The 27,440-nt window shown below is 53.6% G+C and overlaps 1 protein-coding gene and 1 non-coding gene across 3 annotated transcripts in view; both read right to left on the bottom strand.

Annotated features, from left to right (window-relative positions):
• Cpne5 (copine 5) overlaps positions 1-15,131 on the bottom strand; it is an 88,580-nt gene extending 73,449 nt beyond the window's left edge. The window contains exons 1-2 of one of the 2 annotated variants that reach the window (XM_034636749.2): positions 14,550-15,131; positions 378-418 (exon numbers count right to left, since the gene is read on the bottom strand). In XM_034636749.2, the coding sequence (XP_034492640.1) occupies positions 378-418; positions 14,550-14,644 (136 nt within the window). In that variant the 5' untranslated portion in view covers positions 14,645-15,131. The remainder of the gene's footprint in view (positions 1-377; positions 419-14,549) is intronic. The other variant, XM_027943744.3, reaches the window with a different exon arrangement.
• A 2,278-nt stretch (positions 15,132-17,409) lies between these two features.
• On the bottom strand, positions 17,410-17,532 carry LOC114099435 (U6atac minor spliceosomal RNA). The gene has a single exon (XR_003583896.1). It is a non-coding gene; the product is annotated as a U6atac minor spliceosomal RNA (small nuclear RNA).
• Between the last annotated feature and the right edge of the window lie 9,908 nt (positions 17,533-27,440).

Raw genomic sequence — 27,440 nt, 5'->3', positions numbered from 1 at the left:
TCACATCCATGGGCAGCAGTGCTCAGCACCAGAACCTGCTCTCCAAAATCAGTGCTTATCCCATCAGACCCAGCAAACTGGAGCCCTGAAATGCACAGGTTCCCTAGGGTGGGGACCTTCTGGCTCCACACACCCTAAGGCCAGCCAATTGCTACCCCTCCCAATTGATCGGTTGTGCTGAGGCTTCACAAGTGTGGGGGCTGAGCAGGGTCCCCAGTTCTCTGGACACTGTCAAGGAAGCACTGACTAGCCCTGTCACACTGGGAGCAGTGCCTGGCACATACTTAATGCTCCATAAGGGCCAGTGCCGGCTGCTGTCATTAGGCATAGGTGGCCGCTGTCATTATTACCCTTATTACTGTCAGAGCAGGACTTACGTGGGTCAGACTTGGAAAACATGTCTTTGTCCAAGAGGTTCCTGAAAGAGGGGGAGAGAGAGCAGTTAGTGGGTTTGGAGGTAAGGAGGCCGCCCTCTGGCCTCGTCTTAGACAAAACGGACGAGATGGCTCCTTGAGCCAACCTTGATCAACCTTCACTCAGAGCCAGGTGCTGGGCGGCCCCACCTTCCTGGGGTGAGCAGATCTCCTAAGGGCCACGACCTGAAGACACCACGCACAAGCCCTTTCTAGAAATTCTCCTTTCATCACTTCTCTATCAAAATAAATAAATAAATCCAAGCAATCAGAACACAGCTGCCCAGCCCCCCACCCCCAGGCCTCCACCCACAGCCAGTTCATTGTACCCTCATCGGTGCTGATGAATTCATCAATGACACCTCCCAGGAAACACAGGCTCATTGGGACAGGGTCCTAGCACATGGCCCCAGCTATCAGACTGGAAGTCCTTGCAGTAAGATGACAGATGGGGACAGAAAGGTCTCTGAAGGTGCCGAGCCCGCCTGCCCTGCCTTCTGAGATAGCAGCTCCTACTCCCAGATCCTAACCCAGGGACGGGTTAGGATAAGAGCTTTTAAATATTAGCTCCTCATTCTCAGGCTGCCCTGCGAGGTGGGGACTGGTGGGGACTGTCCCATCTTCCAGATGTGGAACCACAGGCTGCGGAGATAGAGCAGGCTATGTCCTACACACCTGGCGTCCCTCTTTCCACAGTGATCTGATAGCCTCAGGGAGCGACACAGCCAGTGAAACTCGGTCTCTGACTGGGAACCAGGTTTCTCAGAGCCTGTCCCTCAGTCTGGAGGGCCATGGATGCCCGGCTCGTGTCCCCAGACCTTCTCAGCTCACACCAGGGCTCCCCGCACCTGCTCCTCTCCAGAGGCCTCCCCCTGGCAGGCCAGACTGCAAGGGCCAGAAGGATGCTCCCAGGGGCAGCACTCAGCCAGATGGACTGGAGCCAGGGGATCAATACGCAGCTTCCTCAGGCTCCGGGGACAGTGCTGAGGGTGTCCCCAGTCTCCTGGGGGCCCTGTGGGAAGGAGCCACAGGGGCCAAGAGTCCTGCTCAGCCCACATCCAGCAGCTGTGCTGCGCGTCTTCCCTTCCCTACTCCTGGGAGTGACCCGGGAGCCCTCCTGTGTGGCAGCCACCGACTCCCTGAGGACCCTGCTCCAGTCCCTGCTCATCCCCACTGCATCAACCCTGCCCCACCTCCTTCCCTGATGTCCCAAGAGGCCTTTCCCCTCCACTCCCACAAACCCCCGTGGGTCCTGTGCCCCTTGACACCTTTTTCCCAGAGAAGAGAAACAATCGGCCCTGGTCTATGCGGCATGGCTCCCTGACAGCCAGCTCCCAGTGCCAGAGCTGACGAGGCCCGGGGACCCCCTCCACCTTCCCACTGACAAGGGCAGACTGAGCCCAGGGAGGGGCCCACAACAATGGCAGAGCAGCAAGTCTAGAAGAAGGCCTTACCCTGCGTCACCACCCCCAAAGCCACCTAGTGACTGTCAGGCAACTTGACCCCTAGTCAACCCTACCACCCCTGTCCCCAACCCTGAGGCACGAGAGTCAAAGGCCACCTGAAAGACGACACACACAGCAGCAGCCTGGAGCCGTCACATGGCAAACCCTGATGCCAGGGGAGGTCCCAGGCTGTGCTCACCAGTCACTCCTCAGTCCTGGAGCAGATTCTTAGCGATGTCCCCAAGAGAGATGTCCCCAGATGCCTGTGAGAAACCAGCTCCTGGAGAACTTGGCCACCATGCCTGCTCCACACTGTCCCTTCAGGGGCCTCTCCCCAAGGGCAGGCTCACTCTGCCGGACCTCAGGCCCCCCAACCCCTCCCGCAGGCTAGACCTGCTCCCTGCCAGTTGTCACTTAGAAACCATCTGATAAACTCCCAGCCCCTGCAGGAGCCTCGGATGAGACATGAGACACTACAGGAGGCAGCTCTGACGTGAGCACGAGCGAGTGGCCAAGCGGCCGCAGAGGCTGAAGAAGACATTTACACCCGGTCATTTCCATCTTGCGACCCAGCTCCAGCGTGCAGCCTGGGGGAGGGGCATCTGTCTTCATTCAGATGAGAGACAAAGTGCCTGAGCACAGAGCGACTCTACTGCGGGGAACCTCTACAGTGAGGAGGTGATGACGATTTTGGGGGGGGGGTCCCTACTAAAGCCAGCGCTGGGTCCGTCTGTCTGCCTGGGCTTACTGACTGGCTGGATTGAACCAGGGGCGCTCTGCTGCTGGGCTGCACTCCCTGCTTTTTTGTTCAGAGAGGGCTTCACAAGTGGCTCAGGCTGGCCCCCAACTTGTCATTCGCTTGCCTCAGCCTCCTGAGCATCTGGGATTACAGGCCTGCACCGCTGTGTGCTGCTGTCTTTGAATTCTACAACAAAATTCTATAACTACATAAGACCCTAGAATGTTCAAGCTGGAAAGGACCTCCAAAGTCACCTTTCTCAACTCTTTCACAAATCAGAAACGTGAGCTGGGCGTGGCGGCACACACCTGGGATCCCAGAGACTCAGGAGGCTGAGGCAGGAGGATCGCAAATTGGAGGCCAGCTTTGACAACTCAGTGAGTCCCTAAGCAATTTAGTGAGACCCTGTCTCAAAATAAAAAATAAAAAGAGCTGGGACTATAGCTCAGTGGTAAAGTGCCCCTGGGTTTAATCCCCAGTGCAAAAAAAAAAAAAAAAAATTCAAGAATGTAAGCCTGGCCACGTGCAGTGGCGCATGCCTGTAATCCCAGCAGCATGGGAGGCTGAAGCAGGAGGATGGTGAGTTCAAAGCCAGTGTCAGCAAGAACAAATGAGACCCTGTCTCTAAATAGGGCTGGGGATGTGGTTCCGTGGTCGAGTGTCCATGAGTTCAATCCCTGGCACCAAAAAAAAAAAAAAAAAAAAAATGCGAGTCTTAGAGAGGAAGCAACAGACTCCTCCAAGATCTGCGTCTCCTCCATGGTTGGGTGTGGAACGCAGGTTGCGTCGTGTCCAGCTAGTGAGCAAGAGTGATGAGACGCTGCAGAGCGGACTGGGCGGCGAGAGGTGTGGAGTTTTACCTCCAAAGACAAATAGGGGCTTGTCTTGGTCCTGCCCACTTCTCAGCTGGGCCAGAGGCTCACAGCTAGACTAAGAAACCATCCAGTCACCTGGCGCCCTGTCCAGTGATTCCGGACTGTCAGTGGTCCTGGGACCTGGGTCACCCCAGCAACCAGCACCTGGGATGACGCAAACCCTCCCCTGCACTCTGCAGGATCATTCCTTTCCTCCTTGCAGACCGCTCCACCCTTCCTGCCTGCCTTGCTGGACTCTGACCCACAGTCACTCCTCAGCTCTCCCTCGGCCCTCGCTGACGGGTGCGACCCCTGGACTCCCAGGCTCTTCACAGTGCTCGGCACACCCTGGGCTGTGGGTTCACGGGGGTCTGTCTCCTGCCTTGCTTGGGCTCCTCCAGGGCAGGATCCCACCTCTGCCACAGGATGGCCTAGCACCAGCACAGGAGTGGCCAGAACACTGGAAGGAAGACCCTGGAATGGCCCAGGGGGTGATGTCCCCTCCTGGACAGTGCAGGGCCGTGCTCAAGGACCGCTCCTTGGACTGCGTCCCGGCTGTGACGCGTAACGGCTAAGTGCCTAGACTCGGCAGCAGACAGGCCGGGTCACGCCCCAACTCTGGACAGGTGACTTGTCCCCTTTGTGCCTTGGCTTCCCCATCTGCAATGTGGGGTGGGCACAGGTCAGAGCTGTGTGGAGGCTAGCCACCCGCAGCGCCTAGGGCCTAGCAAGGCTTATAGGTTATCATCAGCCTGGTGCTAAGCAGCGTTCAGGCTTCTGGTGGATGCTCATGCTCATTTGGTGACAAGTGTGACACAAGCCACCCTGCTGGTCCAGAGAAGCCCAATCCCAACCCCCACTCCCAGCACTCACCTGAGGTGCATGCTGAACCTGCCCCACTGGCCGAGAGCAGCACCCAGTCTTAGGTCCTAGGCCTCCATCCCATCCTCATCTCTCTTGGAGGCCCCTCTGCCCCTCTCCAGGGTCTCTGCACCCTACAGCCTCTGCCCCTTTGCCCCCACCCACCTGTCACCCCAATTGCCTGGCATCACAGGAACAGGGCCTTGAGACTGTGGCTTCACCCGCAGTCAAGGGGCTTCACTCTTCCTGGGGCTCACCTCTGCCCCCAGATTCTTGGGCCCCATTCCCAGAGTCTGGTTTTGCAGATCTGGAACAGTGGGTGGAGGTCAGCTGGCCCCCAGTGCTTGACGTTAGCAAGCCAAATGCCACATGTTGAGACACTGTGTCTTAGGGCCTCTGCTAAGTCAAGGACCACAACACACACCCCAGCAGCTCTGGAGGACCCTCAAGATGAAGAATATTGGGCAGTGACCCTCATCTGATCTGCTCAGAGACAGGCAGTGACTTGCCCACCAACACACAGCCAGGAAGAGCCTGGGGGAGGAGAGGAAAGCAGGCCTCTGCCCCAGGTATGGCCCAAGCCCCAGTCACGAGGGCACAGACGACACCAGACCACAAGTGCTTTTTCTCTGCTTTCTGTTTTTGGAGAGCTCAAAGAGGATTTTTTTTTTTTTTCCAACAGGCAAAATGTATTTTTTCCCCAAAAGCACATAAAACCCTTCAGCCGTCCACTCAGCAGCCGGAGTTTGGCTTCTTTTGTTCCCTGAATCGAGGCCGGGAAAGCAGAGCCTCCCCTTGCTCCACATTCACCCCCAAGGAACCATTCCCAACTCAGAGGCAGTGGGAGACGGCCCTCCGCCAGGCTTGAGGTTGAAGTCCCTGAGGCCCAGCACAGGGAGAAAGCACTGGAAAGGCGAAGCCAGAGCCCTGGAGAGGCTTGGGGGTGCTGGCTGCTCCAGTCGGAGGGGAGACACATGGCCCTCAACCTGGGCCATCACACGTCTGGGCATCCCCGAGCAAAGCCCACACGGAGCCAAGCTGCAGGACTAAAAGCAGCACATGGAGGCTACAGCCTGGGCTTTGCCAGGACCAGGGCATTAATGGGGGTCCTGGAGCCCCTGAAGCTGTAGACATGAGGCACATTGGCACACCCACAGACACATCTTGGGGGGAGTTTTCAGCAGATTCCCAAAGAGATTCAAGAGGTTGCAAAGGTCAAAAAACAACCCACAGCAACCCGGGCCGTAAATACCCCCCAACTCTGGGGGAGGGTCATAGACTTGGAGCCTCACGGTGGGGTTGACTCCAGCTCTGTCCCTCTCGAGTTGTGCTCCTCAAGCCAGTCCTTAACCTCTCTGCACTTCAGCATCCCCATCTGCAAAGAAAGGGTCATCATGATCCTGGCCTCCCGGGGTTTTCTGAGATCAACAGTCTTCTCCTAGCATACAGTAAGTGCTCAGTGAAGGCCTGTGGAAGAGAAATGCGGCAGCTAGGGAAGTCCCATGATCACCCCTTGGTGCTCCCTAGTGCCCAGCTGGGGCAGGAACTGAGCCTCCTGTGCCCTTGCCCACCACTGCCCATTGGGAGGCACAGCCTTTCTTTCGGATAGCAGACTGGGGACAGGTCAGGCAGAAACAGGAATTGTGACACACCCTACAGAGACCCCCAGGCCTGAGGGGCCCACCAGCATTACCCCACTTCTCTATGGAGCAACTTAACAGCAAACGGGGTGGACAGAGGACCGGTGAATGTCACACACCGTTGGTGCCAAGTCCTCCGTGACACCCTGTTTCCCCTACATATCAATGCCAGGGAGCAGGTGCCACTCCTGTTCCCCAGGCAGGACAGATCTGAACTCTGAAGCTCGAGACCCTTGGAGGTGCCCCAGGAGACACGCATTGCCAAAAAGCAGAGGGCAGAAGCGCCTCCTGGCCCTGTGTCCTGCCCCACCCTCAGGAGCTGCTGCCCAGGGCCCCTGCTCCCGGACAGGCAGGAGTAATCCCAGGGGCCAGGAAGGGGGCTGTGAGGAGAGGGCCGTGGTCCCGGTCTCCCCGCACGGCCTGCGCCCCTTCCAGATCCTCCAGGTGGCTCCTCACCCACATGCACGGTGCACGGTCTCCGGCCAATCCACCTGCCGAGGGCTGGAGAGCAGTTCCCAGGGCCGAGCTGAGGGAGCCCCCTTTCTGGGTTTTCATTAACTACCGCAGTGACCATCCCTCCCAGACTGGGGCCCAGGCTCTCCCAGGGAAGGGCGCGCGCTCCGGCCCCAGAGGTGCCCAAGTTGGAATCACCACGAGGCCAGTGGGCGGGAACTCTGCCACCCTGGACAAGCTGCTCCGCCCCCGGCGAGCTCCTCATCCAGGGGGGCCTCGGGGAGTGAACGGGACGCCAGTGGCTCAAAACAGAAATGCAGGAAGCACGCTCCTCTCCAGAGCAGTTTCTTTAAAGGTTAATCAGAACCCCTAATGCTGTTGGAATAATAAATGAAATGCCTGATAATTGAAAGGTCATGATCTGCATCCCCTATTCCTTTCCGACCTCATTCTCCTCTGTCCCCCACTGCTCACACTGTTCCAGTCACAATAGGCTCCCCGTAATTTTGCAAGCATATTAAGTTTTTTTCTGCCCCAGGGCTTTTGCACTTGATGTTCTCCCTACCCAAATCACCTTTTCTCTAGATCTTCCCTTTGGTTCTAAGCTCAAATGGCACCTGTCTGTCCTGTCTAAAGCATCACCAACAGCAATGAACTTAAGAACCCTTCCCCATCAAACATTATTTAATTATTAAGATTTTTTCCCTTTATGGTACCAGGGATTGAAGCCAGGGGTGCTTTAACCACTGGGCTACATCCCCCGCCTTTCTCACTTTTATTTTGAGACAAGGTCTCATTAAATTGCCAAGGCTGGCCTCAAACTCGCAATCCTCCTGTCTCAGCCTCCCCACTTGCTGGGATTACAGGTATGCACCACCGTGCCTGGCTGCTTAATAAGAAATGGGTATTTATGTTCCACCTCCGTGTGAGTTCTGTGGGGGGAAAGAGTCTATCTTCTTGTTCATGACTACATTCCCAGCACTTGGAACTGTGTCTGGTACTGAAGGACGCTGGATGGCAAACACAGATCGGCATCCATCATCAGGTGAACCAGCGAGTCTGCAGTGTGCAGTTACTGATACCTGCTGTCACTAGGAAGCTTATTTGGCATTGTCTAGTTTATGTGAAACTCCACAAACTTAATCTCTTTGTATCTCTGTAAGGATCCCAGAGGGTGTGGGCAGGACCAGGATTCTCTGCCATTTTGCAGAGACTGAGGTGGGAGGTCTCAGAGAAGGGATGCTGGGAAATGAGCTGGCTGTCAGTGTCCTGCATGACGCCTTCAGGGTGCTGGGCTGGGCCAGCAGAGGAGATGGCAGGGACAGAGGCGCCTGAGGTGTTCCGCAGCACACAGCCTGCTTGTCTTGCCTGAATAGAAAGGAAGAGGGTTTCAGCCCAACTACACTTGAAGAATCAGTGCTGTCACCTGAGGCCAACTGCGGAAACTGAGGAGCCAGTCCCCCAGGACGCCAGCCCCAGGCTCCTGTTAGCTCCTGGGAGCTCAGGCAGCCTGCAGAGCCATTTGGAAAGCCTCTCTGTGCTGGAAGCCAAGGCTGCCCATCCAGCAAGCACTCCCTACCTGTTCCTGCTAACAGAAATGACACTGGTTCAGAGCTGATGGAGACGGTGGTAAGCCAGGGAAGGCAGACCCTTGTCTTCAGTCTACGTGTGGACACGGACCCCACTTTGGGCACTGAAATAGAAAGCCTGCTAAGAGATTTTGGGAGGAACTGCGCTTTTCAGATAAAAACAACTTTTCAGAGAAACCTTCGGCACCATGTCTTGCTTCCTATCTCTGGATATGACTGCAATGCCCAGCACAGGGGCAGTCAATGTGTAACAGTGAGGCCCACTATTCGGTCGATAGCACAGCAGAATGATAGTTGAGTCCTCCATGGCCAAGTGACAAACCAGCCCTCAGATACGTACCTCTGAAATCATTGTGATCTACGAAAAACAAATATATCTCAGGTCCAAACCTCTCAGTCAGATTGCGTTATCCACAGCGGAAGCTTCTCTAACTGAACCCGACCCCTTTCTGAACTTTCCAGCTCATATCCCCGCTTGCTCCGACCATCTATCCCACTGGTGGGTCCTGTCCATCAGTGACCTTGGACCTGAGCAGGGAGGGGAGACATGGCAAGCTACCATCACAGGGTCTGGATGCCCCAAGGGGCGGGCTCTATCCTGTGGCTTTCTCTGGTCTCTGCCCCGTGAGGATTTCTAGGTTCTGGGTCTGCCTCACAGAGCCAGAGGCTCCCCTGAGCAAGGAGGGCCTCTCCTATCTCCTATCCCTGGGGGAAACCGCTTCCTCTTGATCACGCCTACATCGCTGGCCCCTAAATCCCCCAACCCGGGAAGCCCTCAGGGCTTTGAAGTCTGAGAACTGAATTTGGATCCCCTTCTCCAAACCTTAACTTCTCTCAGCCTTGATTCCCTAATCGGCAGAAAGAGAACTACAGCTCTCTCTCTTAGGACTGTTGTGAGGTTAAAAAGACACAGTAGCTGTGGTGGGCAATGAATGTGTCCCCCCAAATTCCTGCTCCCCATGAACATGCCTGCATCATCCTCTCCTCTCCAGTGTGGGCAGGACTTGGGACAGTCGCTCAGGTGACTGGGTTATGACATAGGAAAGGTGATTTGATGCTTGCCCTGTGGCCGACTGCAGAGTCCCCCGGGCTGGGAGGAAGTAAGCTGTCACATTGTACAACAGGTACTTGGTGCCAGGTGCCGTGATGCATGCCGTGATCCCAGAGACTCCAAAGTCTGAGGCAGGAGGACTGCAAGTTGGAGGTCAGCCTCAGTGACTCAGTTTGATCATATCTCAAAATAAAAAATAAAAAGGGCTATTTAAAAAAAGGGCTAGGGATGTAGCTCAGTGGTAAAGCAACCTGGGTTCCATCCCCAGGACCCCCCAAAAAAGGTGGGGGGTACTTGGCAGTATCTAAGGGCAGCCTCGACAGTCGCTCTGGTCCAATAACCAGCAAGGGAACAGGACTTCAATCTCACAATTGCAAGGAGGTGAATTCTGCTAACTGGTGAGCTTGGAAAAGGACCCCATATCCTGGTTGAGACCGCAGCCATACCGCAGCCTCCCATCAGCCACGAGGCCCAGAGCTGGACTGAGCCGGCATTTGGGACCCACAGAACCCAGGAGGTAAGAATTCCCTGTTGTTTTAAGCCACTGGGTTTATGGTCATTTGTTCTGCAGCAAATGAAAACTAATACAATGATCTTACTTTGCACCATATGAAATTGCCACTCGAGACGGTCAGAACAAGCTGGGCACAGGCAACTGCACACAGTTCAGCACCATAAAGCCGGGCGGTGCCTCGCTGGTAGTGAGCACTCCATAAGCCCTGCTGTCACTATTCCCCGGGCTCCACCACACGAGAGCCTTGGCGTAGTCAGTGGTTCAATGGACCTTTTTCTTCCAGCTGGCTTTGACAGCTGCTGCAATGTCCCCAGGCCCCTCCATCCAATGCCCCCTCCCCTTGCCTGCCAGAAGAAAACAGAGTAGATTCCCGCTGACGCAGCCCCCAAGCTTGGCCGCCTCTTGGGCCCCAAGGCAGCCAAACTCCAACCTGCCAGACAGCAAATGTATCTCTGGGGCAGAGACAGCAGCTGCCCATCAGCCCATACCAGCGGTGGGGACAGAGCAGCTGTGTGAGAGACACCAGCTGAGCTGTGTGACCAGGCTGCCCCTGGCCTGCCCCTCTTCCCTTCCCTGGGGCTCAGGAGCCCACCATGTGGCACTGGGCATTGCTTCTCTAGAAGGACCCAGTCCAGGTGCAAAAGTTTCCTGTTACATTAAAAAAATGCAAATTGGCCAGGCAGGGTGGCACATGCCTGTAATTCCAGCTACCCAGAAACTAAGGCAGGAGGATGGCAAGTTCAAGGCCAGCCTGGGCAACTTGGTAAGACCCTGACTAAAAAAGAGGGACTGGGCTGGGATACCGCTCAGCTAGTAGAGTGCTTGCCTCACATGCACAAGGCCCTGGGTTCGATCCCCAGCACAACAACAATAAAAAAGAGGGGTTGGGGGCTAGGGCTGAAGCTCAGTGGTAGAGTACCCTGGGTTTAATGATCAGTATGGGGGAGGGAGCAAATCATTCTTTTTTGGGGGGGCGTACCAGAGTTTGAACACAGAGGCACGCAACCACTGAGCCACATCCCCAGCCCTATTTTGTATTTTTTTTGTTTAGAGACAAGGTCTCCCTGAGTTGCTTAGTGTCTTGCTGCTGCTGAGGCTGGCTTTGAACTCATGACCCTCCTGCCTCAGCCTCCCAAGCCATTAAGATTACAGGTGTGCGCCACCATGCCCTATGCAAATCGGTTTTTTAAACTAACATATTAATATGCTGGTTCAGGATGCACAGAGACTTCAAAAATAATATGGCCTTTGGGGAATGGACAAGGGACAAGTAAGTTTCAATTGGGTCTGAGAGTGGCTGACAAAACCAGAAAAGGCCTCGGAACTATCAGGAGAAGTAAAAGCTTTGGGCTCAAGAAGGATCTTTAGAGTCACATTTCCCACAACGTCTGCTGATATCTAGTTCCATAACCATCTGCCGTACCCACTCCCAAAACCACCTCTAAACATCTCTAGATCAATGTCCAGAATCCATGCAAGTCTTGGAACCCACCTATCGAGGTGTCAAATAGATGGACATAAATCACTATTCATGGATAAACCCTTGAGTCCCCACAACTGATATTTATGCTTCCTTTACAAAGGAGGCACAGACAGGCTAAGTAGCCCACCTGGGACCACAGGAACAAAGCCAGGAGGAACCCAGATGCATCCACATTCTTTTTTTTTTTTTGTACTAGAGATTGAACCCAGAAGTACTTAACCATTGAGCCATCCCCAGCCCTTTTTATTTTTTATCTTGAGACAGGGTTTCACTAAGTTGCTCAGGGTCTTGCTAAATTGCTGAGGCTGGCCTCAAACTTGTGATCCTCCTACCTTAGAGCCGCTGGGATTACAGGTGTGAACCACCACTCCCAGCCTGGACGCACATTTTTAATCACTGTGTCAAACAACCAAAGGTTTTCTAATCTTCAACCCAGAGTAAACCAAAGTTGAAAAAAATCATTGTTTGGGGGTGAACTAGAAGCTGAATCCAGGAGGTACTCTGCCTGAAGCAAAGGCCCAAACCAGTCTATCCCGCAGTGTCATCTGCCTTCGGCAAAGACTTGGCCTGCCTCACGGTGGTGGCTCCGTGCTAGGGCTCAGAATGAGTCTCCATACCAGGTAGCATTGCTTAGCTGGGGCGCCCTGGGACAGGCACTGCCAGTGCCTCCTCTTGGCACTAAGCAGAAAGCTCCTGGGGCTGGGGTGGGGGTGGGCAGGAATTTATATGGAGCGCAGAGAGAAGGGAACACAGGAGATCCCTGGGCGCCAGAGATGACAACTCACACCATCCCTGAAACACCGTCTCTCCAGATGCCCATTCTGAACCCCTGGAGTTCTCACCCACCAGCCCCTCTGCCTCTCCTACTGCTCCCTGCCTTCCAGCATGTGTCACCTAGATGCTCACACAGCGGTATCCCGTAGCCTCCTCTCCTGGGTCCCACTGATGCTGAACACAGGGCGCAGAGAAGTGGGACTTGACCCTTTAACTGGTGGCCACAGAGTAAAGAATATGCTAGAGAAGTCCACCCATGCATCTCTCCCTCCCCCCCACCCTCCATTTCCTCTTCCTATGTCTGTCTGTCTGTCTCTCTCCATTCTGGAACCTGGAGAGTTGGTCCCTGGTAAAGCAAAGAGATGATCTACAATTTCAAAGTCCACCAAGATTGATTTTTTTTTTTTTGCCTATCCTCTGTTCCAAATGACTCCTCTCTCCTTATCTCTCCTCACCAAAATCCACGTTCCCACTCTCTTTTTAGAGAGCAGGGGTAGGGCCCAGGTCAGGCCCTCCTCAGGCTGACAGATCATGTCCCCTAAGAGGGAATAGACACTGGATGAACCCTAGAACCACAACCTGCAGGGACTCAGATGCATCTCCAGGTACTTCTTATGCAAGAGACTGGCATCCTCTGGACACCTCCACTTGCAGAGAGCAAGCAGCGGGGACCAAATGTCATCACCTTGAGTAATCTTTGTAGCTACTCACTGAGCACCACGGTGCGCCATGCTGGGTGCATCTTGATCCTCCATTCCTGCCAGTTAATCCCACCAACAGTACTTGGGCTTACTATGTGCCAGGCACTGTCCTAAGCAACGAGCTGCCTTTGTGAGCAAGGTTTCTCCATGAACATACAGACGGGACAAATGGGGAAACGGAGGCTTGAAGTTTGTCCCTAGCAGGGAATCAGAGGTTCCATTACAAGATGTGACTCTGTGAGCACATTATCACCTGTCTTCTGCCTCCTTTCCTCTCCGCTAGGGTGGCGGGTTCCAAGTGGCTGATACAGCCTGGGAATCCCTGCCTTCCAATGCTCAGGAAGATGCTTTGCTAGAGATGGGATAAATCTGCACACTTGAGATGCCCACTACGTATGACTGACCCTGGGCCAGGACTGAATACCAGGGCCCAGGTAACACAGAAGGCAGTGATTTGAGCTGGGTGTCTCACGGGTGAGAGGAGCCTGGAAGTGAGAGCACAAGGCTGGGCTCTTCAGAGTCGGGGACACGAAGGAGGAGTGAAGTCTGTTCTAAGGCCCGGAGACAGGAAGGATCTCAAGAGGACTCTGAGGCAAGGGGCTGATTGAAGGCCGAGGGGTGCAGCAGGGGCAGGAGTCGGAGGGCCTGTTTAAGGTTGAGGAGGTGAGACTGGAGCTCATGGGCCATTTGGAATCTTCCAGCACAGCAATGGCAAGAGGCAAATGGCCCTGGGAGATGATTCCGACAGCCCTGTGGCAGGCGGTGGGGGCATCTGGAAGCTATCACAGCAGCCCCTGGAGGGTCTGGCTGTGGGGGTGCTGCCGTTCTACCCCACCAGCCTTCACTTGCCCTCAACTTCTAGCCTTCAGGAGAAAGTCCCCCAAGTCCTTCCCTCTTTCAAGACCCAGACCAGTGTCTCTGGCTCTACCTACAATGCCCCAATCGATATCTCAACTTTGTAGGGCGGGGGGGGGGGGGGGGGGGTCACAAGGAGGGTGAGGGACACTCTGGCCAAAAAGTGACCTAGAAGAAGATGGGATGGGTGATTTGGAACAAGGGCTCCACATACCATTGGTTACTGGGGGTGGGGATGCCTCACTGGAGGAACCTCAAGAAGGGCTATGCCTGAGCCACAGTACCCCTCAGTCCCAGCAAGGCAGTGACTCTAGGCCAATCACAAAAGGGCTGCGTCAGGGAAAAATCTCCCCTTCTCCACCTCTACCCTCTTACTGCCTGGGGCAGCCACCTCCACAACTATAAGAAGCCAGCTCTTAAGGAAGTTACCACAAATCCTGTGTGACATGACTTGAGGATTTGGGGGTTGTAGTCCACAAAAATACTCCTCTCCTGCTCATTCTAAAATTTCACCAGCGGTGTTCCGAGCCTTTGGTTTAAGGTTTCTGACCCAAGTTATTATTTTGTTTTGCTTTTTTTTTTTTAATGGTGTCACTTCAAGTTGCTATGGATTATCCACACCTCAGTATGAATGAGTCAATCTGATCCTTTTTCCTGTTGTTGGAGGTGAAGGAAGGCTTTGGAATCCCGAGTTCTAGGACCGTGAGGAGGTGGGGAGAGAAGATAAGGATGCTGAGCAGCACCGGAGGAGAGGAGAGAAGAGGGCAAAGAATGGGGAAGGTTGGCATGCCTGTGAGGAATGGGGCAAGTCTCTCCCTTCTCCATTTATGGAGGTGTTGATCAGAGATAGCAAGCGGGGACCCTGCTGCATCTCCCCTCCCCTGCTCTGGTGCCTAGACCCCTGTTCCTGTCTCTTCCCGCAGTCCTCGAAGCAACAGCCTGGAGTGCAAACTTTCCGGGCTATGACCCCAGCCGGGCTTCCCATTCTGCTGTCGCCACCCGCAGCTAGGCAGGGGCTCTTGACGGACCCCCGTGGGGTGGGATGGGGTGGGGGGCGTCCTGGAGGCGAGGACACTCTGGGAAAGGGGCTCTAGGAGATAAGAGGGTCAGAGCGGCAGGGGCCGCGGGGCTCTGGTCCAGGGGCGGGGCAGGGGGACCCGGCCAGCGGGCGGCTCACCTGCAGGACACGGTGATCTCCACCTTGGTGGCCGGGATGCTGCCCGCCAAGGAGTCGAACTCGCTCAGCGACGCCATGTCCTCAGGCTGCTCCATCACCCACCGCACCCCCCACCCCAAATTAGTCAATTCCTGCGCGATTCACGCCTCCTCCGGAGCGACTGGAGCCCTGGGCTCTCCCCCAACTCCGGAGCCGGGGCTGGGCGGCCAGGGGCGGAGAGGAGCGCGAAGAGGGGGCGTGGGAAGTGAGAGAGGGAGGGGGGCGGAGGGAGCGGGGGCCGCGGGGAGAAGAGGGGGCGCGGGTGACGCTGCGACGAGGCTGGGGGCCCAGCGGAGAGGGGCCAGGAGCCTGGGGAGCTGGGGCGCAGCGGGGAGAGACGGAGAGGGGCTCCGGGGAGAGGGCACCGGGAGGGACGAGCGGAGTCGTAGACAGGGGCGCGGGCAGCGGGGCGTGCGGCTGTGGGCGGGGGTAGAAGGGGTGCAGGAGCCCGGGAGAGGGTTGTGGGGGACCGAGGCGCGGGAGGGGGTGAGGGCGGCGGGGGTGGCAGGGCGCGGGCAGCGCAGAGCCCCGAGCGCCCGGACTGCGCCGCCTCTCCCTGGGTCTCGGCGCGGGCGGCGGCGGGGCTGGGACGCGGCGGTGAGCGCCACCTCCTCGGCTGGGGCTCCGGCTCCGGGGCGCCCGGACTGCGGGAAAATCAAATCTGCCCGAAGCCGCCGCCTCCCGCCACCCAGGGCGGGCTGCGTGCCGGGGCCGCGAGCGCCGGAGGGGCCGCCCGCAGGGGCCGGGGCGGGGCCGCGGGCGGGGTCTGCGCGCGGTGTTGAGTGCGTGTGAGCGGGTGAGTCTGTGTGTGTATGTGTGCGTGGTGGGCGTGGGGACGCGGCTCCCGATCCTGGGACAAGGGTAGCAACAGCCAGAGATGGTTCCAGGTGCGCGCGTCTTCCTCTGCGCCGTCCTCCATCCTGGTCAAGGGTCTCCGCACTGGGGGAGGGAGAGGGGCTTGTGAACCACGGGGCACCTGTTTGAAAAAGGTCTAGGCAGGACAGGTGGCAGGACAGGTGGCGGGGTGAGGGGAATGTGTGCATAGAGGGGGTCGGGTTACAGGGTCTCTCCCAGAAGCGGACTTACTTTCTACTGGGCAGGGAGGGTGGCGACCCCAGTGCCGGGAGAGGGCACCTCGATTTCCCAGTTAGGGCCTTTTGGCCCTGGGTCGGTTCCTAGGTGCTTCCCCTTCCCTCCTCGGGTTCCCTCCGGTTCTGGCCTCGCGGAGTCAGCCACCTAAGCCGCGCGCCAGCGCCCTCCTCCTCCCCCGCCCGTCGTGACCACACGGCCGTGCCAGCCCCCGGGTCTAGAAGCTTCTGCCACCAGACTAGGAGGATGGCCTGAGCTCCACGGGCTTCAATGCAACCAGCACCGAGTAAGGGCCTGCACCGAGTAAGGGGGGGGGGCGGGGCTCCAGGACCTGCCCTAGAGAACCACAGAGTTGGAGCACCTTTCAGCAGCCCCCTGCCCTGCAGAGCCTCTAGCGGTCTCCAGCCCGCCCTCCCGGGTCTGGGGTTGTAGCGCTGAGGCGTCTCTTGGAGACTGCGCACGTAGTCTTGCCTCACAAAATCCACCCGCGGCCCCTCCTCAGCCTGTCTAAGCTCTGCTAACATGGAGCTCCACTTCCGCACCCGCCGCCCCACGTTGTCCAAACCTGATGCACAGGAGGCCAAAAGTCTGAGCCTGGACCGCGAAGCGTGGAGCCTCTGGACCTGCGTTTGGCGGCCAGAGTGCGGGACGCGCCCATATCCTGTTTGAAGTCAACACATCAGATAGAGCCAGAATAGAAAATGAGCAGAATACATCTAGACAGCCAGGGTATAAGATAAGAACGCGTTCTTGGGGCTGGGACAAGTGTTTTTTGTTTACTCAACTCTGCTGTTCTGCCACCTGGGACAGAGAGGGACAAAGGCGATGGGAATTCCCAGGGCAGGAGGGAGAAGGTGGGTCAGGAGACTTCACTTTTGGATTTGGGCCTGCGACTCTTCCTCCACAGAGAATATTCAAGTTCTTTTGCTTCCTTTTTAGATCTATTTTTTTTTTGAAGTTTTTATTGATTTTAAATTTAAAACAAAATCCAGAGTAAACTACAAAATTCAGTTTGAACCACCAGTAGGAATACAGTGTAGTGGTGGAGTTGGTCTTTTGCTTGTTTTTCTTTTCTTTTGTTAATAGTGGGAACTGAACCCAGGGGTGCTGTACCTCTGAGCTACATCCCTAGACCTGTTTATTATTTTTTAGACAGGGTGTGGCTAAATTGCTCAAGCTGGCCCCCAACTTGAGGTCCTCCTGCCTCAACCTCCCGAGTGCCTGGGATTAAAGGCATGTGCCACAACATCAGGCTAGGTACACAATGTTATCTATATATTTTAAAAAATTATTATTCTACATAATAATAGACCAGAATTTACAGCATAGCATAATGTGAAGTTTTCATTCCAGTGCGTTCTATTTTCTTAGAATAATTAATTTTTTATTTGACATCGTTAATAGAGTTACACAAAAACAGAAAAATATTTTTAAGCAATTTGTCAAAACTTGTTATGAACATATTTTAAAACAGCATTCTGCACTGACAGTGGTGGCGGCATTCGCCTGTAATCCCAGTGACTCAAGAGGCTGAGGCAGGAGGATCCCAAGTTTGAGGCCAGCTTCAAATTTAGCCGGGCTCCAAGCAATTTAGTGAGACTCTGTCTCAAAATAAAAAATTAAAAAGGACTGGGGCTCAACTCAACGGTAAAGTGTCCCTGGATTCAATCCTCAGCGCACGCGCACACACACAACCATACAACCCTGCAAATGATTGGTTGAAGAAGAAACACCAGGTGCCTGGAAGTAAACAGCCATTAGGTAGCCATGCCTTCTCTCGTGCATGTTGTCAGCCCCAGGGCTACTTCCAACCCTGTCCAGGGCAGTGTTAACCTTCTCTCCTTATTTAAAACACCACACTTCTTTTCTTCCGGGATGAAATAACGCCAGATCTGAATCTCTGTGTTCCCACCCCCCACATACCTAACATAGACAAATGCTCAGAATGTCCTTGTGGAATTTGCTCTCCATTTATTCCGTGAGTATTTACTGAGCACCTGCTGTGGACCTGGCCTGCTGCAAGGCCACTTGGGAAGTATTGTTAGCAATGATCACCACCATTTAATTTTTAAAGAACTGGGCCAGACATCATGCTTAATTTGTTTTAAAAAAGATATTATTCATATTCCATAAATCACCATCTGAAAGTGTATAGTTCAGTGGTTGGTAGATTATTCATAAGGACCGTGTGTGATTTTTAAATTCTCAAAATTACTATCATTATGCACACTTTATAAATAAGGAAACTAGTGTTCAGAGAGGCTAAGTCACTTGCCATGATCACTTAGCTGGGAACTGGCTGAACCCAGGCAGTGAGACCAAAGCCTGACACTGGGTAAGAGGCATTTTAGGATGGGCTGGATGATGGAAGGTCTTAAAGTCACACATGAAATGAAGTCCTTGGGGGGTAGGGGAATAACGGGGAGCCATTACAAGTTGTTGAGCAGGTGAGAGGTGAGATTAAAGTTCTACCAAGCAGCCTTGTAAAGTGATAGCATTTGGAGTAGCAACCCAAGGGTTTCTTTCTAGAAAGAGTAGAATGTATCTGTCACTCCACTCCTTTTACTTTTGCTGGCTCTTTGGCAAAACAAGAAAACTATATTGGGCATCTGCTTTGTGCTAGGTGCTGTTCTAGATCCAGAGAATAAAAAAGCAGAAAGAACAAAGTATCTGGCCTTAAGAGGTCCCAGGTTTGTGGGGGCCTAGGACATGCAGACAGGTAAACCACAGTATGGCCTGAGGAGAGCTGCTGAGGTTGGCATAAAGGGTCCTGGGAACAGAGGAGAGTGACTGACAGCCCTCCAGGCGCCAGAACAAGGGCAGGCACAGGGAAACTGCAGACAGGAGGTATTGAGATGGCCATTGAGGATGCTGTCTTAATTTGCCCCAGAAGTAGCCCCTGAAACCAAGGTTGACAGGGAGGAGTTTACTGGGGAGGCTAAGGAGACGCTATGTGGGGAGTGTGGTGGGGAGATGGGGAGGGCAGCAGCCAGAAGAAGCTGCCCTCATTCCCACTGAGGAGATCGTGGGACATGCCTCAAACTACCCACCGAGGGGTGGGGGAGCCTGCCATTGGCTCAGAGGCCGAGGGTTGCTTCTGGAGGGCATCGATTTCCAGGCCCTTCTGGCCTGACAAGCACCGAATGGCAATTCAGGCTCCAGAAGCCAGAGAAAACCTCAGGCAAAGAAACAAAGGTGCTGGCAGGTGCTGGGGCTGGAGCCCAATGCGGTGTTAAAGGTGAAAGCTGAAGGGATGGACCAGGCCCTGACCATGAACTTCTGCCCACAGGATGCGGCTGAGCAGGCATTCCTGCGGGACACCAGCATGATTATGGGCCAGAGAGCTATGCTTGGGGATCTCGGTGTAGCTGAGAAGAAGGTGGAGGGTTGGTGGAGGTAGAATAGGAGGCAAGTGGCCATGCCACAGGGTCACAGCCTGGTTCAGCCTTTTCAGAAGGGACCCTGAAGGAGAAGAGTCTAAAAGCATCCCCCCGGTTCATGCCCAATGAGTGAGCCCCAGAAATAAAACTTGCTGACCAGGCCCAGGGACTGATGCTCCCAGACTTGCTCAAATGGATTGTAATGGGCATTGCCATTGGATGGGCTATCTCTCCTCTGAGAGATGATAGTGCCAAGTAACTGTGGTCACCTGTGACGTCCGAGCTAGCAGGCAGGCAGGCCAGCAGGTGCTGCAGACATGCTGTCTGGGCCTGGCAGCCAGACTTGGCCCCTGGTCCACCCCCCACGTAACTGAGGCTCATCCCTCTGATTAAGAACTGCAAGCACGGAATGGGCCATGCCCAGAAGATCTGGAATAATCAGCATCAGCGGTTTGCCTTTGCCATCCAAGACTGCAGACACGCTCTCATCTGACCTAATCTTTGGTGTTAATGACGGCAGAGCAATTTTGAGAGGCAACTCACAGCATCGATAAGGAGAGGAAAAGCACGGCGGGCTTTGGGGGCAGAGCTCCTCTCAGAAGAGGCAGCTGCTGCCCCCTCCCCCCAGGCCCTCCCATCTGCCCCGCTGGAGGAGATGATGGACGTGCAAGAGTGGAAGTGGGAGCATGCAAGGGGCAGGGAAGTGGGGGCCACCTATACCACACCTTAGAGCAAACTAGAAAAAGGCTCTGGATAAATACAGCCTTGAGTCAGGTAAGACACATGACTTACTGGGCAGAGTGTGGACTGGACTTGAGGCCCCACTGGCCCCTTCACTGGGTGCACTTACACGGTAAACACCCTGCACCACTGTACATGGCAGCCGCAGGGAAAGAAGTAAAGACAGAGGACATGACAGAAATTGAAACCACCAGAGCACTAAAGGGGGAGGGGAGATGCAGTGTCTGATTCCATCCATTAATAGAAATCCTAGAAGGGACTTGGTGGGAGACCATCCAGGTTAAACCCCTTCTTTTGCTAAAAAGCTGAGTGAAGGGGAGTGATGGATTCAAGGTCACTGATTCTTCGATTAGAAACTCCACTAATAACAGCAAGGTCAAGTACACAAGACAGTGAAGGCCTGTTTCAGAAGAAGCCACGTTCTGTTGGGTAGAGACAAGAAGGAGCCTTGGGGTTCTCCACGCCCCCCACCCTCTCTCCTCCTGGAGGGGCAGCAGCCTCCCTGATGCCCACCATCCTCCCCATCCCCGCGGCCCTCCCCGGGTCAGTCCAGCTAGCTCAGTCTGTGTTCATCTGAGCAAAGGGAAGCCAGGCTCTCCTGCTGCTGGCCTAGTGGCCCTTCTCCCTAGGACCCACACAACCCTCCCCTGCCCCAGGGTCCCTGGGCCCTGCTCTTCCCCGTCCCGTGCTTCTCTTCCTCCCAGGCTTGGGGGCTTCTCCAGCAGAGCGAGGCCTACCTGCCGCTGCAGTCTAGAGAGGGGAACCTTCACAACAAGAAGGGGGCACTTAAGCTAAAGTCAGGATGTGTCTCTCCTCGGCCCAAGACCCTCCCCTGGCTCTCATCTCCCTCTGTGGTAAAAGGAATGGGCCACAGGCTCTTCCCATCCCGCTCCCACCTCCTCTTTTCCCCTCAGCGACTCCATTCCAGCCACACGGCCTCTTCACCGTGCCTGCAGGTTCCTCTCAGGGCCTTTGTACCTGCTGTTCCCCTAGGCTGGGAGTCTCCCCTGGGTCCCTTGGACCTCTCCCCAAATGCCCCCACCTCATGGAGGCTTCCCTGGCACCCCGCCTAACGTCTCGTACCTGGCCACCCCATCCCCTGGGCCTCCTGCGCTTTTCTCACAGGAGTCTTCTTGTCGGTTTTCCTGGAGACAGACGGGCTTCATCTGTCACTGCTGTGCCCACAGCCCCTGGGACAGCACACAGATAACACATAGCAGGGGCCTGATTTGTCAAATGGCTCAATGAGGAGTCCACTCTTACCCCTGGAAACATAGGCCTTCATGAGGCCCCTCAGCCTCTGCCCCCCAGTGGGGACAGGGCCTGGGTCTCCGTCACCACACACATCTCATCGACCCTCCACCCAGCAGACATTTATTTGGCATTGATTATGAATTAAGCTATTGAATCCTTGTTTGGCAACTATCGGTTTCCCTGGGCCTCCTGGCCAATACCTCAGGGGGGACAGGGATTCTGATGTATTTATCTTATTTATGGGGGACCTGCCATGCGATTAGCTCTGCAGTAAGAATTTAACAGCCATCGGACATTGAATCCCCATAGAACCCTGCGATGCTGCTGTTGTCCATTTAACAAACCTTATCCCCCCCACCCCCGCCCAACCCGATCTGTGTCTCCTGCTGTGCCAGCTCATTACTAGGGTAGAGGGGTGAGGAAGGCCCAGCCTTTTTAGGAGCTCAGTCCAGTTAGGAATTAGGGACCCCATTTTGAGTTAATGTTCTGGGAAAGCCATAGAAGAATGAGTGGTATTTGCTGCATTTTTTCATATGAGGGAACCGGTCCAAAATGGTTCAGTAACTTAACTTGCCCTGCGGACAACTAACTTGCCCAAACTCACACAGTTAAGTGGAGAAAGGACGCAAACCTCAGACCATGTGGGCCCCAAGCCCCTGTCTTCAGATGCCACCCAGGCTCCTCCGCGGCTCTCAGGGATGCATGCCTCTGCTCCAAGCCCCAGGCAGGGCCCTCACCAGGAGCCTCCAGTCTCTGCCTCACAAGTCTGACGGGCATATTCAGTGCCAGGGGGGTCTGTGCTCTGAGCCTTGATCTTCCACTTTTCACTCTGAGCATAGACATCACAGCCTGCCATCCCCCCAAGCCTTACAATTTAATCCAGTTTTTAGCTTGGTATTTATTATTAGTCATGAATTACAGATCTCAGTGATGCAAAGGACTTTAAAAGAAGTCCAGCTCACCTCAATCTGGAAACGGAGACCAAGAGAGGGACAGCAATTCACCAGGGTTGTTTGGACGATACACGGGGCTTGGCAACAAAAGTTTGTAAGTGCTGGGGTGGGAATTAGAGTATAAAGGAGCCTTCCTTCTTTACTTCAAGTCCTTCAAGGAGAGATGGTCACCTTGACTTTTCGTTGATTGACATGAATGTGCCTTCACCGGGCCTCTGGCAATCAAAGCCAAAGTGACCCTCCATTTTCCCATCCCTGCCATCATCAGGCTTTAGATCAACCAGCTTGGTTGCCCTAGGCCTATCCTCTCTGCCTGGTCCAAATTCTACCCATCTTTTAGGTGCCATCTCTTCCAAGAATCTAGCCTAGATTCCTCCAATCTGAATGAGTTTCTCATCTGTCCAGATGTTTTCTCTCCTTTCCCCCTCAGCAGGGGTATAACCTGCAGGCAGGGTCTGGGCCTTCTTACCTGGTCCTTCAGCCCCCATCTTTCCTAGCCTCAGCCTCCCTATTTTGTTGCTGGATTTAGTTTTCCTTCCTTTCCTCCTGTGCTGCTGGGGATTGACCCCAGGGCCTTGTGCATGCTGGGCAAGTGCTTGACCATGGAGTTATATCCCCAGCCCCTAATTTGATGTGAATATATCACACCCCACTCAGCCAGTGGGCTCTTGGGCCTCCTGCACTCTCTCTCCAGTCCATGTAAGTCCATTTCCTCTTGTTTGAGCATCTAAGGAAATGGGAAATGAGTCCTCAGATTTCTTCAGAAGCTTAAAAGCAAATGAGGCCCCTCCCTAACTGCCAGCCTCAAAATCCCTCCTGATTGGCATGCTCAGGCCCAGGTGAGGTGTGGGCCTCTTAACCAATTGCGTTCCTGAAACTCATCCATCTCTCCCCTGAGCCAGGTGCCTGCCTGAGGTTCTACCTGGGCTGCAGGACTCTGCAATCCTTCCCTTAGATGATGGTGTGTATGTGTGGGGGGACTGTCATTTCACCCCAGCCCTAATTCTCTGTCACCACTGCTCCTCAGCATCTCCTGTGGCCACCAAGGATGAAAGGCTCATTTTTTTAAGCTCTAAATTCATTTTCATGCCAAGCTGCCTGTATTTGCTTGCCTGACTGCCGAAGGTAACTGAAACGTGCATGAAATGCCACGAGGCTGGCTTTGTGGAAGCTGAGGTCCCCATGGCCCTGCCCTGGAGCGTGCCTGCTCGCATCTCCAGCTGCCTGTGTGATTTCCCTGGGTTTATTAGCTCTGGCCTTGCACCAGAGAGGAGCTCATCAGACACACTTCACAGCCTGCCTCCTCCACCTCTGGCTAAGAACAGTTGCCCCGATTACGGGAAGTATTTGTTCCCCAGTTCTCTGATAATTCTATCAGAGCTGGAAGAGGCTCAGGTGTCAGGCTCCAGGAGCTGCTGCTGACAGCCCCTCCAAGGTGCTGGCCTGCCTGGAGGAGGAATGCAGAGCTCTCGCCAGGCTGTCTCACTGCATCTGTTCTGAGGTTCCCCAGCTTAAAAAGTGGGCTATTAGGGCCAGGCATTGTAGCTCAGTGGTAGAGTACTGGCTTAGCGTGTGCCAAGGTCCTGGGTTCAATCCCCAGTGCCATACACACACACTGGGGATAATAAACTCATTGTACCAACCTACCAAGAGTTGGGATGAGATTCTAGGTAGATAGAATGTGCCTGTAGCTCCTTGGAAGACAAATACCATCATAAATCATAGAAGTTTCGACCAGAGGGGGTTAGAATGAGTCTGGCCCTTTCATTCTATAGATGGAATAACAAAGGCTGGGGAGAGTCAGGCAGTGACCAGATCTGACTTGAAAATCAGTTTCTGTAAGCTTTGAGCTATAGGGAGGAGGGGGCAAGGAACAGTAAGGAAACCATCCCAGTGGGAGTTTAGAGTGGCAGGGGGACAAAGCAGACCCCGTGACTGAAGCTCAGCCTGCCAAGGCCCAGCCAAGGGACGAGGAGCCTTCCTCTGTGAAATGGGCATTGCGCTGCCTTCTTCATGGCTGTGGGGGGTGGGGGGTGGGTGTTAAATGGAATAATGCAGTAAGGTGCTGGCCCTCCTAAGTCCTCAGACCCAAGTCCCTTCCCTGCTCTTGCTGGCTCATACACAGCATCATACATACTGTTAAAGAGGAATATGCAGCCTTCAGATGGTGCAAGCCTGTAATCCTAGCAACTCTCAAGAGAATGAGGCAGGAGGATTGCAAGTTAGAGGCCAGCCTCTACAACTTAGTGAGAAAATAAAAATAGCAAAGGGCCAGGGTTGTGGCTCAGTGATTGAGAGCTTGCCTAGCATGTGCTAGGTTCGATCCCCAGCACCACACAAAAACAAATAAAATAAAGGTATTCTGTCCATTTACTACTAAAAAAATTTAAAAATAAATAAAAATAAAAAGGGCCAGGCACTGTGGCAGGCGCCTGTAATCCCAGTAGCTTGGGAGCCTGAGGTAGAAGGATTCTGAGTTCAAAGCCAGCCTCAGCAACTTAGTGAGGCCCTAAGCAACTCAGGGAGACCCTGTCTCTAAATAAAAATATTTTTAAAAGGGCTGGGGGTGTGGCTTAGTGGTTAAGCACCCGTGGGTTCATCCCTGGTACAAAAAAATAAATAATATAAAAAAGAGCCTAGGATTTACCTCAGTGATAAAGTATCCCTGAGTTCAATCCCCAGTATCACAAAAAGAAAAACAATCAAGGAAGGGAGGCACAGAGGGAACATTTTCTCTCAGAACTAAATATTGCCAAAAAGACAATTGCAAACTTTGGATTTCCTTTCCCTTGGGGGATTTTTCTATACAGTGGATATGATATGGTCATTTTCCTTGTCAGGATAATAAGGAAGTAGAAATATTAGTCCTCTCTCCTCCCCTGCCACTCCTGCTGTTCGAGGTCTATGGGGCGGCAGCTCTTAATGGAGTCGTGGCCAGATTCTCACAGAGAGAAAAGTGATTTTTGTGAGAAGAGCTGAGTGCTGAGGTTAATAGTTATGACCCAATAAACACACTGATTAGGGTCCTGTGGGCCCCTTCCTCCCCTGGTTGGGCTCTGCTGGGAACCCTCTTCCAGACAGCTGAGGCTGGGGCCTCCTGGCCAGCCAGGCCTGAGAATGCTCCAGGGGAGCAGTCAGGTTGGACAACTCAGGTTGTGACCTTGCCCTGCTACAAGATTCTTTTTCATTTCCTCATCTTTCTCTTATGACAAAGATGGAGATAACAAAGAGCTAACCTTGTAATCAAAAGTCCCCAAGTTCTAGTCCTGCCTTTTATTAGCCATGCAGACCCTGGGCCCACTGCTCCATCCATTCATTCATTCTTTGTGGTCTTGGTCCTGTTTGCTCATCCAGAAATAAGTGTAATGATGTCAGTAGTTGGTTTGGGGGAATAAGAGAAAAATAGGAGTTATCTGCAAACCATGAGACACTTTCTCTTTTCCTTTAGGGTTCCTGCTCTTTATAAAGCCGGCTACAGGACCAGGCCCTGGTCTCAGGGATCCTCCAACCTTACCACACTTGGAAGGAGGGCTTCTCCTCCACCTAGTCCAATAGACAGGACAGAGGGCTGATGGATCTGTGCCAACAGTGTTTCCATAGGTTCCAGTGCCAGGCTCACATCTCCATTCTAGTCTCTCACAATCTGAGCAGTTGCTGGATTTTCACATCCAAGGGGCGGCAGGCCTGGCTTAGGAAAATCATGAAAAACCTTGGCAGGCTTCTGCCTTTTGAAGAAGCTGTGAGGCTAAACCGTATTCATAGTGGCCTCTAGTGGCCCATTTCCCAAATAGCATGCTAAATGGAGACAGCAGCTGAAGGAAACTTTATGATTGACCTGGATTTAGACCTGGGGCCAAAGAGGCCTAGTTCAAATCTTGGCTTGATGAATGAGGACACCAAGTTTCAGAGGTATCGTGATTTCCTGAGGGTGCACAAAGGCCTCATACTTGCTACAGACCTTGCTACAACTGGCTGGCTGTGGTTTTGGTTACTTGAACGATCAGTTTGGAAGTACAAATGGGATCCAGTTTCTCAATCGGATCAAGTCAACCTGGAGACCCTATCATGTTTTCTTCCCCTGCACTTTTGTTTCTGTCTAGAGTATTACTAGAACATCCGCTGCCCCAGCATTTTCCTGGAGTGAGAACCCATTCTACAGGCAACCAGGCTCTCAAAAGTGCTTGATGGCAACAAATTCCAACTTTAACAAATGTGCTTTTCAATGCTTCCTCCTCCACATGCTCCAAGAATGTGGTGCCAAAAGGGGCCACAGCAGTGCCTCAGATTGGTTTGAAGATCTGGGGGTAGGAATCATTCGCTTTGTGCAGGAAAAGCTATTTTGACATATTTTAGAGATACAATCCAAAAATAAATCAAGCCGATGACTTCCAGAGGGCTGAGGAAAGGCTGGGCTGCCCATGCCAGCTGAGGCCTGGGTCTGTGACTCAGGGTACAGTGATTTCTGCCAATGGATCTCTTTTTCTGATGGAGAACATTTTATTTGATTCATTCAGCAGTAACTTCAAAGCACTGCACAAGGTGCTGAGAAGACTGAGAAAAGGAAAAGGCAAGTCTTTGCTTTCAGAGATCAGCAGAGTGGAGAGATTGTGCCAAGGTCAGGCTGCTAACAGGTTGGGATGAGGATGTAGGAGAGGGGCTGGGGGTGTGACTCAGTGGTAGAGTGCTTGCCTAGCATGCATGACCCTGGGCTCCATCTGCAGCAGGGAGGGGGTATGTGATGGCTTCAAGGGCCACTGGTAACAACAGCTGGCACTTTTTTTTTTTTTTTTTTTTGGTCAGATCCTGTTGTAACTATCCGTTCTTGCTCATCAAATTCAAAACTTCTATGAGGTTAAGATCATTATCTCCATTTTATAATTGAGGAAACTAAAGCACAGAGAAATTGAGACACTTTTCAAATTCACCTGCTGATACATGGTGGAGCTGGATCTGAACCCGGGCCTTCTGATTCCAGAGCCCCTTTCCATCATCATAATGGCTGGTGCCAATTGCCCTGCATTTTTTTTCTTCTAGTAGTTGGACACAATACCTTTATTTATTTATGTGGTGCTGAGGATCAAACCCAGGGCCTCACACATGCTAGACGGGTGCTCTACCACTGAGCCACAACTCCAGCCCTTGCCCTGCATTTTTTGTCTACTAAGTGTGCCATCTTACCCACTGTGGCACCCACACAGGGAGTCTCATGCCACACACTAGTCAGATTTCCATAGTGTGTACTGGAGTGAAGACGAAGGGTGCTATTCTTTAAGGCTCAATCTTAAGAGCCAAAGCAAAAGCTGTCACTCAACCTGTGCTTTGAATCTCTTCACTCTTCCAAGGTCACCTGGATGAGGCAGAGGGCCTTGGTCTAGGAGGCAGAAGACTTGATATTTTTATTATCTGATATTTTTTATTAATGGTCTTGAGTGCTC

Source organism: Marmota flaviventris, chromosome 6 (genome assembly GCF_047511675.1).
Source record: "Marmota flaviventris isolate mMarFla1 chromosome 6, mMarFla1.hap1, whole genome shotgun sequence".
In the NCBI taxonomy this organism is placed as follows: domain Eukaryota; kingdom Metazoa; phylum Chordata; class Mammalia; order Rodentia; family Sciuridae; genus Marmota; species Marmota flaviventris.
This window is presented reverse-complemented; position numbering and strand designations above follow the sequence as displayed.